At 38.1% G+C, this 15,586-nt stretch overlaps 1 protein-coding gene across 1 annotated transcript in view; it reads right to left on the bottom strand.

Annotated features, from left to right (window-relative positions):
* Window positions 1–781: 781 nt before the first annotated feature.
* The window catches only part of MCMDC2 (minichromosome maintenance domain containing 2), a 36,999-nt gene continuing 22,194 nt past the window's right edge, over window positions 782–15,586 (bottom strand). Inside the window, exons 12-14 of the mRNA XM_040261321.1 lie at window positions 13,976–14,118; window positions 7,859–7,968; window positions 782–1,220 (exon numbers count right to left, since the gene is read on the bottom strand). Of these exons, the coding sequence (XP_040117255.1) occupies window positions 1,054–1,220; window positions 7,859–7,968; window positions 13,976–14,118 (420 nt within the window). The 3' untranslated portion in view covers window positions 782–1,053. The remainder of the gene's footprint in view (window positions 1,221–7,858; window positions 7,969–13,975; window positions 14,119–15,586) is intronic.

Raw genomic sequence — 15,586 nt, 5'->3', positions numbered from 1 at the left:
GAGGTTTGCCTTCTGAAAACACTGTATAGTCTCTGGCACTAGTGGATATTCAACAAACACAGTTGAATGAATGGCTAGGAAGTAAAATAATAAATGATGAGTCAAAGTCCTCTAGACAGTGAGAAAGCTGTCTACCTTCATGGTTAAACTCCATGAAGTACCCATTTCTACAAAAAACTGATGTGTGATAGTGTCTTGGTTGATAAGGTGGCAATTTTGTGATGACATTTTCCTTTTAGTGAGTAGTCTTTTACTAAAACTTTGGAAAATGAAAAGGTTTTGAGGATTTTATAAGTATCTTTTCTCATCATGTCCCTACCTTTTCAGAGTAGATATCGTCCTTCTAAAAATGAAGACGATTTGAAAATTGGTTTGTTTGCATTTTGGTATCTTGCAACTGGGTGTAAGGAGCCAATTACTGCTCCTCAATTCAGTGTAACTTTTTTTTCATTTAACCTGGTTTAAAAATGGAAAATTTCCAAAGCTTTTTCTTATCCTAAAATTAGGGTTTCTAAAACAATGTAATAGACATGACAATATCTAGTAAAGCATGAAAAGTTCTTAAATTGAAGGTTTTTGGTTATATAAATGCTGTTGTTTACCCATCAATTTGTCAAGTTCACAAATTAAGAAAAAAATGGTTTTAACTTTGAATGTAAATATTTAAAGTGTTACTGCCATCTTGAGACAAATAGAGGGAACTACACAAAAACACAAAACTTACCTTTTTTTTTTTTTCATTTCTTAGTTTGTAACATTCTTTATATTTTAATCTGTGGGCCACTGGTATACTAGGCTAACCAGAAGTTGTTTGTTTTTTTTTTTTAATAAAATTCTAACAAATTTCTGCTGCTGGCTTTGAGATTTGGATTAGTGTTTATTCCATTACCAATTTGAAGAAATATTTTTTAAGATGACATTCTAATGTATCCTACACAATGTAGGTACATTCTAATGTACGTACACACAAGATTGCCTGAAGCATCACTTAAATCATTCACACTTTTTTCCATTGCTTAAAAAGGAATGAAGAAAAAAATTTCCTCAGACTGCCTATTCATCACTAGCAAAAATAGCTGTCCCAGGTCCATATGTGGCAATAAACTGCTGGAGCTGTTGTTGGCACTCAGTCAGAAAGACATCCCTTCGCTCTAAATATTCTTCATTATACTGTTCAAATGGAAACACTGCATTTGGAGCAACACAAAATACAGCGGCCCCTAAGTGAAGAAGGAAAAAGTAAAAATGAGAAATCCTTCAAATGCTAAATGTGAAGGCATACTTTTAACAAAAAAGTTTATGCCTGCATTCAGGTTGCTAGGCAGAAAATAATTGGTATTGATTTCACTTTTAAAGAAGCCTCAAATGGGCAGTTGCACTGCCTGAAAAACCTGTTTCTCTTCTAGCACACTTTATCTCCCCCCTCCCACCCCACAATGACTATTATATTCCATTCTGTTCCCTTCAAACCGAGGCCTTTACCGACACACATGCTCTAGATCCTATCTTCTCTCACCTTTTGAAAGACTTCACACTTCTTTCTATAGTGTCATTAGTTTACTTTCTACTGCACATCATATGAACTATTATCTTCCATCTTAAAAAAACCCCTTCCTGGACCACACATCCTTCTCTAGCTAATACTCTTCATCTTCATAGTCAAACATCTCAAAGTTTGTGTGTGCTATCTCCATAGCCTCACTTCCTACCCCACCCAAATCCCAACTCCATTGAAACAGCTCGAATCATGACCATCCACAACCTCTAGATGCCAAATCTGATCTTATTCAAATTCTCAACACATGATACAGTTGACCACTCCACTCCTTTATTGAAAGACATTTTTCTTGACTTTTCTAATCACTGCAGATGGTGACTGCAGCCATGAAATTAAAAGACGCTTACTCCTTGGAAGAAAAGTTACGACCAACCTAGATGGTATATTCAAAAGCAGAGACATTACTTTGCCGACCAAGGTCTGCCTAGTCAAGGCTATGGTTTTTCCTGTGGCCATGTATGGATGTGAGAGTTGGGCTGTGAAGAAGACTGAGCGCTGAAGAATTGATGCGTTTGAACTGTGGTGTTGGAGAAGACTCTTGAGGGTCCCTTGGACTCCAAGGAGATCCAGCCAGTCCATTCTGAAGGAGATCAACCCTGGGGTTTCTTTGGAAGGAATGATGCTAAAGCTGAAACTCCAGTACTTTGGACACCTCATGCGAAGAGTTGACTCATTGGAAAAGACCCTGATGCTGGGAGGGATTGGGGGCAGGAGGAGAAGGGGACGACCCAGGATGAGATGGCTGGATGGCATCCCAGACTCGATGGACATGAGTCTGAGTGAACTCTGGGAGATGGTGATGGACAGGGAGGCCTGGCGTGCTGCGATTCATGGGGTCGCAAAGAGTCGGACATGACTGAGCGACTGAACTGAACTGAACTGAACTAATACAACTGTTTCTCAGTCTCATTAGTTAGCTCCTCCCCTTCAACTTCTTTTGTAAGCACTGGAATTCTTCAAAGGCAGTCCTGTGGTTCTCTGTATAGTCTCTCTCTCAGTGATTTCATCCACTCCATGGCTTTGAGTACCATCTCTGTACTGATGATACCTAAATTATATTTCTAGTTTAAAACTCTCTTCTAAACCCCAGATTATTGTATCTGTCTATTGATATCTCTCTAGGATGTCTTAAACTTGTACCTATAATTTGATTCTCCACCCAAGACGCTTACTCTTGGAAGAAAAGTTATGACCAACCTAGATAGCATCTTGAAAAGCAGAGACATTACTTTGCCGACTAAGGTCCATCTAGTCAAGGCTATGGTTTTTCCAGTAGTCATGTATGGATGTGTGAGTTGGACTGTGAAGAAGGCTGAGCGCCGAAGAATTGATGCTTTTGAACTGTGGTGTTGGAGAAGACTCTTCAGAGTCCCTCGGACTGCAAGGAGATCCAACCAGTCCATTCTGAGAGAGATCAGCCCTGGGTGTTCTTTGGAAGGAATGATGCTAAAGCTGAAACTCCAGTACTTTGGACACCTCATGCGAAGAGTTGACTCATTGGAAAAGACTTTGATGCTGGGAGGGATTGGGGGCAGGAGAAGAAGGGGACGACTGAGGATGAGATGGCTGGATGGCATCACTGACTCAATGAATGCGAGTCTGAGTGAACTCTGAGAGTTGGTGATGGACAGGGAGGCCTGGTGTGCTGCGATTCATGGGGTCGCAAAGAGTCGGACACGACTGAGCGACTGAACTGTACTGTAACTGTACCCCTCACCCAACAAGCTGGGTTTTGAAGAGGTGGAGGAACCAGAGATCAAATTGCCAATATCAGCTGGGTCATCAAAAAAGCAAGAGAGTTCCAGAAAAACATCTATTTCTGCTTCACTGACTATGCTAAAGCCTTTGACTGTGTGGATCACAAAAACTGTGAAAAATTCTTAAAAAGATGGGAATACCAGACCACTTTACCTGCCATCTCAGAAACCTGTATGCAGGTTGAGAAGCAACAGTTAGAACTGGACATGGAACAACAGACTGGTGCAAAATTGGGAAAGGAGTACAACAAGGCTGTATATTGTCATCCTGCTTATTTAACTTCTATGTAAAGTACATTATGTGAAATGCTGGGCTGGAAGACACACAAGCTGGAATAGAAATTTCTGGGATAAATATCAATAACCTCAGCTATGCAGATGATACCATTAATGGCAGAAAGCAAAGAGGAACTAAAGAGCCTCTTGATGAGAATGAAAAAGCTGGCTTGAAAGTCAACATTCAAAAAACTAAGTACATGGCATCCGGTTCTATCACTTTCTGACAAATAGAAGGGGGAAAAGTGGAAGCAGTGACTGATTTTATTTTCTTGGGCTCCAAAATCACTGCAGATGGTAACTGCAGCCATGAAATTAAAAGATGCTTGCTCTTTGGGAAAAAAAAGCTGTGACAAACCTAGACAGCATATTAAAAAACAGAGACATCACTTTGCCAACAAAGGTCCATATAGTCAAAGCTATGGTTTTTCCAGTAGTCAGGTACAGATGTGAGAGCTGGATCATAAAGAAGGCTGAGTGCCAAAGAACTGATGCTTTCAAATTGTGGTGTTGGAGAAGACTCGAGAATCCCTTGGACTGCAAGGACATCAAACCAGTCAGTCCTAAAGGAAATCAACCCTGAGTATTTATTGGAAGGACTGTTGCTGAAGCTCTAATACTTTGGCCACCTGATGAGGAGCCAGCTCATTGGAAAAGACCCTGATGCTGGGAAAGACTGAAGGCAAAAGGAGAAGGGGGTAGTAGAGGATGAGATGGTTAGATAGCATCACCAACTCAATGGACATGAACCTGAGCAAACTTCAAGAGAGAATGGAGGACAGAGGAACCTGGCATCCTACAATCCATGGGGTTGCAAAGAGTCAGATTTGACTTAGGGATGGAACAGCAACAACAACAACTGGACCCCAGCTTTTCTCTTTCTTTCTAGTCTTGGTAAATGGCAACATAATCCACTCAGTTGCTCAAGGCAGAAACCTGAGAGTTTTCTTTAATTCTTCCTTCTCCCCACTGCCCCAACTCCTAAATCCAGTTCACAAGCAGGTATTGGTTTTTGCATCCTAGAAAAACATCCCTGAGTAGGGCTTATTTTCCTAAGTAACACTTAATGGAGTTCTTAACATCATTTTGCTTAAGACTTAAAAAAGAATATGCCTAACTGACACTCATTATGGAAACAAAAAGTAACTAAAGGAAAAACTTCACATAGCTTTATTTCCCTCAACAAAAGCTTTATTAAATGCTTCAGTAAAGTCTTGATAGATAGTTATCAAGTGAAAATAGCCATATTCAGTCACAGGAGTCCTGAACATTGTAGTACCATAGTTCTACAACAAATTCAAATTCAAATTCAAAAACATACATTTTTGTCTTCTTACTGAAATCTAGTTTTAACATTTTGATGGTGATAGTTTGCCACAGTAAAAGTGGCAGCATTTTTTCTTCATAGTACATAATGTCTTAAATTTTATCAAGTATATTTTAAAATACAGAATAAGAATGTAAAGATAAAGCAAGTTACAAACAAAAATACATATCCTTATTTATTGCTGGTTGGGAACAAGTGATTTTCCTTTTTGGTGAGTGAATGTGTTAGTTGCTCCATCGTGTCTGACTCTTTGCAACCTCATGGACCGTAGCCTGCAAGGCTCCTTTGTCCATGGGATTTCCCAGGCAAGAATACTGGAGTGGGTTGCCATTTCTTTCTCCAGGGAATCTTTCTGACCCAAGGATTGAACCCAGGTCTCCTGCATTGCAGGCAGACTCTTAACTGTCTGAGCCACCAGGGAAGTTCTTAATTCAGGATGATAATTAACATTTTCTGAGGGTCATGAAACTCTCAGACATACTCCATAAAACTTAATGATTCCTTTTCCTAAGCAAGAAGGTAGAAAGCAAATATATATACAAATTCACATGTAACTTAGGGATTCACAAGCCCCTAGGGCTCTCTCAGTATCCTTGGATCCTAGGTTAAGAATTCTTGATTGAGATAAGAACAAAGTTCTAATGTTCTAATGGATGTCTGTGAAAAATTATTATAAATTGAATCTGAAGCAAATTAAAACACTAAATATATACACACAGAAAAGTCAGTGTTAATACTTTATTGCCCAGGGCTGGAACTGAAAATAGAGTAAAAATTTCACTAAAATGGAGTCGGGAGACCAGAAGGGGGAGCTCTCATACAGGTACCTCTCAACATCAACATAGATCCCAACAGGAAGAAACATATCTTGCATCTCCAAGAAGCGAGCTACTCTAGTACCACCAGCAGGAGGAAGGAAGATTTGAAAGATTTTTCTCCTTGCCTGGCAACAGCTCTGCCAAAGATAGACTGTCACAATGTAGCCAATGAAAAGACACTAAACTTGGAACTCCCAGTTTTCTCCAATGGACTTTCTGTTACAACCCTCTGAACTGTTCTCTATAGAAGAGTTTCTTTTCCTTTGCTTTACCAGACTTATATGTTATTTACCAGATTTGTGATGTCCTGAATTGCTATTCTTTCCTGCTCCTGAATAAAAACCATTTTCCTGGTAAAATAACTGGCTGTTTTATTGTTATGTTAGCAGACCCAATGTTTGAAGGATGGTATATCTCATCAAAATTAATGTCTCATAATAATTCAAATTGCCAATATCCAGTGGATCATCAAAGGGCCAGAGAGTTCCAGAGAAACATCTATTTCTGTTTTATTGACTAGGCTAAAGCCTTTGACTGTGTGGATCACAATAAACTGTGGAAAATTCTGAAAGAGATGGGAATACCAGACCACCTGACCTGCCTCTTGAGAAACCTGTATGCAGGTCAGGAAGCAACAGTTAGAACTGGACATGGAACAACAGACTGGTTCCAAATAGGAAAAGGAGTACGTCAGGTTGTACATTTCACCCTGCTTATTTAACTTATATGCAGAGTACATCATGAGAACTACTGGGCTGGATGAAGCACAAGCTGGAATCAAGATTGCCAGGAGAAATATCAATAACCTCAGATATGTAGATGACACCACCCTTATGGCAGAAAGTGAAGAGGAACTAAAGAGCCTCTTGATGAAAGTGAAAGAGGAGAGTGAAAAAGTTGGCTTAAAGCTCAACATTCAGAAAAAAAAGATCATGGCATCTGGTCCCATCACTTCATGGCAAATAGATGAGGAAACAGTGGAAGCAGTGGCTGACTTTTTTGGGGGGGGGCTCCAAAATCACTGCAGATGGTGATTGCAGCCACAAAATTAAAAGATGCTTACTCCTTGGAAGGAAAGTTATGACCAACCTAGATAGCATATTCAAAAGCAGAAACATTACTTTGTCAACAGAAGTCTGTCTAGTCAAGGCTATGGTTTTTCCAGTGGTCATGTATGGATGTGAGAGTTGGACTATGAAGAAAGCTGAGCGCCAAAGAATTGATGCTTTTGAACTGTGGTGTTGGAGAAGACTCTTGAGAGTCCCTTGGACTACAAGGAGATCCTACCAGTCCATCCTAAAGGAGATTAGTCCTGGATATTCATTGGAAGGACTGATGTTGAAGTGGAAACTCCAATACTTTGGCCACTTGATATGAAGAGGTGACTCATTTGAAAAGAACCTGGTGCCGGGAAAGATTGAAGACAGGAGGAGAAGGGGATGACAGAGGATGAGATGGTTGGATGGCATCACTGACTCAATAGACATGAGTTTGGGTAAACTCCAGGAGTTGGTGATGGACAGGGAGGCCTGATGTGCTGCAGTTCATGGGGTCGCAAAGAGTCGGACACGACTGAGTGACTGAACTGAGCTGAATAATTAAAAAAAAATTTGTAAGGATAATTCTCCTTACTCTCACCTTTAACAGCTCTTTTTAGATTTTTATTAGCAAAACCATAATAAGCTCCTTTGATTTCAGATAATTAAATGCTATAGTCACAGTATTATAACTAGTAATTCAGAAAAGGTGGTGATACAAGTTGATCATATTTTCTTTGGCTTAGTGTCTAATTCCACTGTGGGGGATTTGCTTGACAATTATATGTTGCATGCTAATGTAAAAGGAAGATAAATTTAAAATCATTTCATGCATCATATTAAGTACTTTTTCAGAATTTTCTAAGCAATGCAAAAGTTAAAGTATAGGAATAACCATGGATGATTAGGAACTTAATATCAGATAATGATATTACCTGTAAACAATAATTAAATGTTTAAATTCAAACTGGACTTATCTTGTAGAAATTTATTATTCTTTAAAATATGTAACATCTTAACAGATTAAGAATCTTTAAGTTTAAATATAATTATTTGTAGTGATCATTAATAACTTAATAGATTACCATATTTCAGTGTTAGAGATGTTTCAAATAATAAGGCTGCAATTAGTACATCTTCTTTAAGCACTTTATTCCTTAAGTTCAGTCGAGCATGGGCTTCAGAGAGGGAAACTCTAAAAGAGAAAATTGAGGCCAATCAAAATATGCTGATATTATAAAGACAATATATATTTTGGCAAGGAAAAACCAAGATATGTGTGAACATAAGCCACATCTTAAAGATCAGCATAGTCTTATTTTTAAAACAATTTTAGTTTCTTTACAAAGCATTTTTTTCCTACCAAGTTGAATAGACTGTTTCAGAATGAGGAAGTCTTCTGATTTGTTATCAAAGAATTGGCTTTTATCCTGGTTTTTCTTTATTATTCTACACATTACCCTCCCCAAGTTCTGTTCAGTTAAATACACAGCTAGAAAATTGACTAAATATCTCTTACAGACACATCCTTGGTCTTTTCTCCCAGTTCTTAACCCACTGGAAGTCCTCATAGAATCTTGAAATTTCCGTGTTGAAGAGATTTTAGAGAGCAAATTTCAACATCCCATCAGATAACTGAATTTTCTATACAGCATCCCAGGATACTTATTATTTGGTCTCTTTTGAACTTACCCTAGGATTCACTTAGAATCGGAAAGCAATCCATTCCTTTATTATTTTTAAGCTAGCTTTAAGGCACTTGAATGATTGTTGCATGTGGGAATCAGAAAATCTGAACTATGTCTCTAGAAATTTACTAGCTGTGTGAGTTTCTATGAATCATTTAATTTCTGAGATTTTTTTGAAGCTCTGCTATAAAATGGGGATAATAAAAATTAATAGGGTTATTGTGATTTCAAATAACACATTTGAAAATTTGGGGACTCACCCACAAAGATTATATAAATGTAAACTGAAATTGGTTTCACTGCAATTTACACCCACTGGTCTCTGTTTTGTCCTCTGGGATTACAAAACAAATCTAACACTTCTTAAATGAGACAGCTCTTCAGATATTCAAAGACAACTATTCTAGTTGCTCATAGTTTATTTTCTCCAAGATAAATATTCCTAGTTCTATTTTTCTTTTGGCCACATTCCACAGCATACAGGATCTTAGTTCCCTGCCCAAGAAACCTGCACCCCCTGCTTTGGAAGTGTAAGGTTTTAACCACTGGACCACCAGGGAAGTCCCTCCTAGTTCTTTTAATATGTCATGTGACATGATTTTCATGCCCCTTATCATCCTGGCTGTGTCTTCCCTGATATGAATCAAATCACACCTTAGTACTATACTGTGACCAAATTTGGTTAATATTCCTTTTCAGTATAGTACTAAGGTGTGATTTGATCAGTAGAGAAGACTTGGGGCAGAATAAGCATTTTCTCACTCTTGATACTATGTTCTATTAATACAACCCCAAATCACAGTATTATTTACAGCCCTATTACATTACTTATTCATATTAAACATAAAAACATGAAATCTCAAATCTTTTTCATATTAAGGCCGATCACCCCTTTCCCATGCATTCAGTATCAGGGAGGTTGGGACCTAATTACAGACATTCAGTTCAGTTCAGTCCCTCAGTCGTGTCCAACTCTTTGCGACCCCATGAATCACAGCATGCCAGGCCTCCCTGTCCATCACCAACTCCTGGAGTTCACTCAAACTCATGTCCATCGAGTCAGTGATGCCATCCAGCCATCTCATCCTCTGTCGTCCCCTTCTCCTCTTGCCCCTAATCCCTCGCAGCATCAGGGTCTTTTCCAACAAGTCAACTCTTCACATGAGGTGGCCAAAGTATTGGAGTTTCAGCTTCAGCATCAGTGTTCATCAATGAACACCCAGGACTAATCTCCTTCAGAATGGACTGGTTGGATCTCCTTGCAGTCCAAGACTCTCAAGAGTCTTCTCCAACACCACAGTTCAAAAGCATCAATTCTTTGGCCCTCAGCTTTCTTCACAGTCCAACTCTCACATCTATACATGACCACTGGAAAAACCGTAGCCTTGACTAGACAGACCTTTGTTGGCAAAGTAATATCTCTGCTTTTCAATATGCTCTCTAGGTTGGTCATAATTTTCCTTCCAAGGAGTAAGCATCTTTTAATTTTGTGGCTGCAATCAGCATCTGCAGTGATTTTGGAGCCCTAAAAATTAAAGTCTGACACTGCTTCCACTGTTTCCCCATCTATTTCCCATGAAGTGATGGGACCAGATGCCATGATCTTAGTTTTCTGAATGTTGAGCTTTAAGCCAACTTTTTCACTCTCCTCTTTCACTTTCATCAAGAGGCTTTTAGTTTTTCTTCACTTTCTGCCATAAGGGTGGTGTCATCTGAATATCTGAGGTTATTGATATTTTTCCTGGCAGTCTTGATTCCAGCCTGTGCTTCTTCCAGCCCAGTGTTTCTCATGATGTACTCTGCATATAAGTTAAATAAGCAGGGTGACAATATACAGCCTTGACGCACTCCTTTTCCTATTTGGAAATGGAAATATGTTGGAACATGTTGTTCCATGTCCAGTTCTAACTGTTGCTTCCTGACCTGCATATAGGTTTCTCAAGAGGCAGGTCAGGTAGTCTGGTATTCGTATCTCTTTCAGAATTTTCCACAGTTTATTGTGGTCCACACAGTCAAAGGCTTTGGCATAGTCAGTAAAGCAGAAATAGATATGTTTTTTTCGAACTCTCTGGCTTTTTCGATGATCTGGTAGATGTTAGCAATTTAATCTCTGGTTCCTCTGCCTTTTCTAAAACCAGCTTGAACATCTGGAAGTTCACGATTCACGGATTGCTGAAAGCCTGGCTTGCAGAATTTTGAGCATTACTTTGCTAGCATGTGAAATGAGTGCAATTGTGCGGTAGTTTGAGCATTCTTTGGCATTGCCTTTCTTTGGGATTGGAATGAAAACTGACCTTTTCCAGTCCTGTGGCCACTGCTGAGTTTTCCAAATTTGCTGGCATATTGAGTGCAGCACTTTCACAGCATCATCTTTTAGCTTGACTGGCATTCATCACCTCCACTAGCTTTGTTCATAGTGATGCTTCCTAAGGCCCACTTGACTTCACATTCCAGGATGTCTGGCTCTAGGTGAGTGATCACACCATTGTGATTATCTGGGTCATGAAGATCTTTTTTGTACAGTTCTTCTGTGTATTCTTGCCACCTCTTCTTAATATCTTCTGCTTCTCTTAGGTCCATACTATTTCTGTCCTTTATCGAGCCCATCTTTGCATGAAATGTTCCCTTGCTATCTCTAATTTTCTTGAAGAGATCTCTAGTCTTTCCCATTCTCTTGTTTTCCTCTATTTCTTGCACTGATCCCTGAGGGAGGCTTTCTTATCTCGCCTTGCTATTCTTTGGAACTCTGCATTCAGATGCTTGTATCTTTCCTTTTCTCCTTTGCTTTTTGCTTCTCTTCTTTTCACAGCTATTTGTAAGGCCTCCCCAGACAGCCATTTTGCTTTTTTTCATTTCTTTTCCATGGGGATTGTATTGATCCCTGTCTCCTGTACAATGTCACGAACCTCTGTCCATACATTACATTTGTCCTATTAATTTTCTTGTTGCTAGACTAAAATAATAATTTGAGTCTGTGAAGATCTCTCCAGAGTTGCTTATTTACAAATTTAATTATCATGTTCCTGATGTCCTTACCCAAGCTTCTTCTAAAAATTTTGACCAGGACAGAATATATATACAGCTTTTCAGGGAAAGCAAAGAGCACTGTTCAGATCCACTTCTCTAGAAAAGCATGAAAGTGAAAGTCACTCAGTCATGTCCAACCCTTTAAAACCTCACGGACTATATAGCCCATGGAATGCGCCAGGCCAGAATACTGGAAAGGGTAGCTTTTCCCTTCTCCAGGGGATCTTCCCAACCCAGGGATCAAACCCAGGTCTCCCGCATTGCAGGCGGATTTTTACCAGCTGAGCCACAAGGGAAGCCCAAGAATACTGGAGTGAATAGACTTTCCCTTCTCCAGGGGATCTTCCCAACCCAGGGCTCAAACCAGGATCTCCTGCATTGCAGGTGGATTCTTTACCAGCTGAGCCACAAGGGAAGCCCAAGAATACTGGAGTGGGTAGCCTATCCCTTCTCCAGGAGATCTTCCTGATCCAGGAATCGAACTGGGGTCTCCTGCATTGTAGGGAGATTAAGCATGGCTGGTGTTAATAGGCCCCTGTCTATAGAAGCAGGAGAAAAAGTCAAGGTTTATGACTCTTCTGAGAAGTGCTTCATTTACTTGACTATTTTATAAGACCCATTTCCATCTCTAGTATTTATTTCTACAACAGGAAAAAGTAGAGTTGTCATACTAAACTTAATTCTGTCTTATTCTTGGATTAGTAGAGTCAAATGTAAACTGAGGCTATGTGAGTTTAAATTAAAAATATCTTTTTAAGACAGAGAAAAAGCAAATGAGATAATAGGGCTTTCAAACCTTTTAAGCTCTGAGTATTTAGTATTTGAAATATTACTTCAGAAAACAGCATTATATAATTCTGTTTGCCATTTTAAAACATCACAGTTAATTTCTACCTTCCCTTTCTGTCACAATTTTTTAGTTCTATGAAGACAGAGTTGGAGAAATTAACTAAACATATTTATCTCTTTTAGTCCTATACTTGACATTTCCTATCAGTCCTCCACTTGTCTTATTTTATACTGCAGTCATAACAAGATATTTATTTATTTAATAGATTATTTTTACCCCTAGTCCTACTTCATAATTTGGGTTGAGATTACATATTAATCTATATTAAATGGAATAATGGTCTATCAACAGAGGACTGTTTAAATTATGGAATAGCCACATCATAACACAGTAAAACTGTAAGGGAGCTATTAAAACAGAATGAGGTAATTCTTTATGTGTTAATAGTAAGATATCATGAGATGTATACATGATTCCATTTGGGCAAAAAGAGAATATCAATATGGCTACATATGTATTTATGTATTATAAAAATATTTTTATATAATATGTTAAATAACATATTAATCTAAAATATATAACATTCAAATAAAATATGTACTTAATATACATCACATATTTAAACTATATATTTGTATATGCTAGTATCTGAATGGGTAATTTATGAAAGGACACACAAAACCTGTTAGCAGGGATCATCTCCAGGGAGTGAGATAATCACAGGTAGGGTTAGCAAGGGACTTAACTCATTATTTTAGACTTTTCTTTCACTATGTCCATACTTTATTTTATAATAAAAATTAGTTTTAAAAAACTTCTCAAGGAACAATAGAACTTGAGTGTACTAAAGTGTTTAAAAGTACAAAGAATAACATAAATTTTTTTTCTAAGCTCAACTATAAAATATCTAGAAAGTCAACTGACTCAATGGACATGAGTTTGAGTAAGCTCTGGGAGTTGGTGATGGACAGGGAGGCCTGGCGTGCTGCAGTCCATGGGGTCTCAAAGAGTCGGAAACGACTGAGCAACTGAACTGAACTAAAGTGAACTGAACTGAACTGAACCACATTTTAAAAAAATAATAATTTGCATTAAAAAATTCAGTGCATTTTTTCCAGATGTACCTGATACCAGGTATCCAATAAAAAGTAGTTTAGTGAAAACAAATTGTTGGAGGTTCAAATGATGTAAGGCTATAACAGAAGAAATAATTAAGTTACCTTAAATTCTTTTGGAACAAAGTATATTGTAAATCAACCACCCAGCAATCAAAAAACAAGTGAGACAGTTAATAAATGCATCATTTAAAAGTAAATAATGGGGGCTTCCCTGGTGGCTCAATGGTAAAGAATCTGCCTGCCAATGCAGAAGAGACAGGTTCGATCCCTGGTCCAGGACAATCCCACATGCAGCACAGCAAGTAAGCCTCTGGATCACAACTACTGAGCCTATGCTCTAGAGCTGGGGAGCCACAACTACTGAGCCTTCACGTCGCAGCTATTGAAGCCCATGAGCTCTAGAGTGCAGGCTCCACAAGAAGAGAAGCCACTGCAATGAGAAGCTTGTGTACCTCAACTAAAGAGTAGCCCCCACTCTCTGCAACTAGAGTAAACCCCACACAAGGAGAACCCAGCACAGACAAAAAAAAAGGTAAAGATTTTTTTAAGTCAATAATGATTTTAAAATTGAATACTTACAAATATTTTAATGCAGATGCTGACAGTTTTGATCCATATATAGAATCTGTTCTGATTCTGCGACTTGCTAGGTAATAGCCATGAATCATTCTTTCTGCCTCCAAGCTGAATTCGACATTCAAATTTTTTGCAAAAGCAAGCAGCTAAATCGAAAGTGTGAAAATTCAAGAGATTCAAACTTTATTAAGAGAACCTATATTACAAAAATCCAAATATGGTCATCTTATTTTTTAAAGTTTGCATACTTTATTTACATCAAAACTGATTAAATATATGAGCCATCCAAAGCCATTGAGCACTTTAAATCATATTATACTTACAAAGAATATTACAGTCTACCCAGAATAACCTCTTCTTCCCTGTTAGTGCAGAAATGTTCTGCGCAATGTATTTGAATGACTATCAAGTCTTTGCTTCCAATGGAATAAAGGCTTACTCAGAGCCTTCTAGTGGGAGACAGCTCCCCTCAGAATCTCATTTCGCTTTGAATAGTCTTAATTCTCTGACAGTTTATTTCTAGAAAACTTTCTCTCATTGGCCTTCTTCCTTCCTTTCCTTCCTTTTAAAAAAACACATCTAAAGACCAGCGATGTGGGAAGTACTGTGTTAACTACTATGAAGATGGGCCTTGAAGATTCAGAAAGATTTTGGGTAGAAAATAAGCCTTCAACTTAATGATTATCACTGATTTCTCTGAGTTTTGTGCTTTCTTTCTGACTGATGCCCAGTTCCTCAAGTCCTTATTCTATGACACCATTTCCAGACTTTTCACCATTCACCATTTCTTTTGTTTCTGTGAGTTGTAAAACCAGAAAAACAACAGGAGGAAACAAAAAAGAAAAACCATCCATAATAAAGTTGCTATTAACTAGTATATCTGTATTTTAAATATAACTTTTAAAAAATATCTGGATATGTCCTGGGTTGGATATGTCCTGTCTTTGTTTTTCTTACATTCCACAATTCCCTCCAGGCCTTCAGAACAGAACAATACTATCAATAACATTGATAGCTCTCTCTAGGTTTTAAGCTATGGGGTGACAGTGATAAGACATCCACATGCCCCTTCATAAAAGACCTGTTGTCTCTGCTATTGGGAATGTAGCACAGGAGCCAGCGCTGGCCTCCAGTTATCAACTTCTTCAACAGTTGCCTAATCTTGATGACTACATAATATAATTTTTGCTCCAGTTGACAGATCTTCTCATAGTTTTCCATGTGTACTCATCTCTCCTTTTATGTCTTTGCTCTTATTTTTAGCTTTTTTTTTTTTTGGAATGTCCATCCTTCCTGTCATTTATATCTTACCTTTTGTTTTCTTTTTTTCCTTCTTGTAAAATTTAATTTTAATTGGAGGATAATTTAAATCTTATCTTTTCTTAAGGCACAGCTAAAGTCTCACCACCTTTTGGGTTATTCCTAACTCTTGCATTCTACTTGATACCTTCCTTTCTGGAGTCATGCAATACTTATAGCCAGCACCACCTAACACAACTTTAAATTGTCCTTTGTTTCATGTATCTCAATTAAATGATAAACTAAGGAAGAAAAATGTACATTTCTAGGAGAATATAAAAGAACAGAAAGAGGCTCATCTATATTAAGTACTCA

The sequence above is a fragment of the Oryx dammah genome, unplaced genomic scaffold (genome assembly GCF_014754425.2).
Source record: "Oryx dammah isolate SB20612 unplaced genomic scaffold, SCBI_Odam_1.1 HiC_scaffold_19, whole genome shotgun sequence".
In the NCBI taxonomy this organism is placed as follows: Eukaryota; Metazoa; Chordata; class Mammalia; order Artiodactyla; family Bovidae; genus Oryx; species Oryx dammah.
The sequence above is the reverse complement of the archived record's forward strand: the minus strand, read 5'-3'. Positions and strand labels throughout refer to the sequence as shown.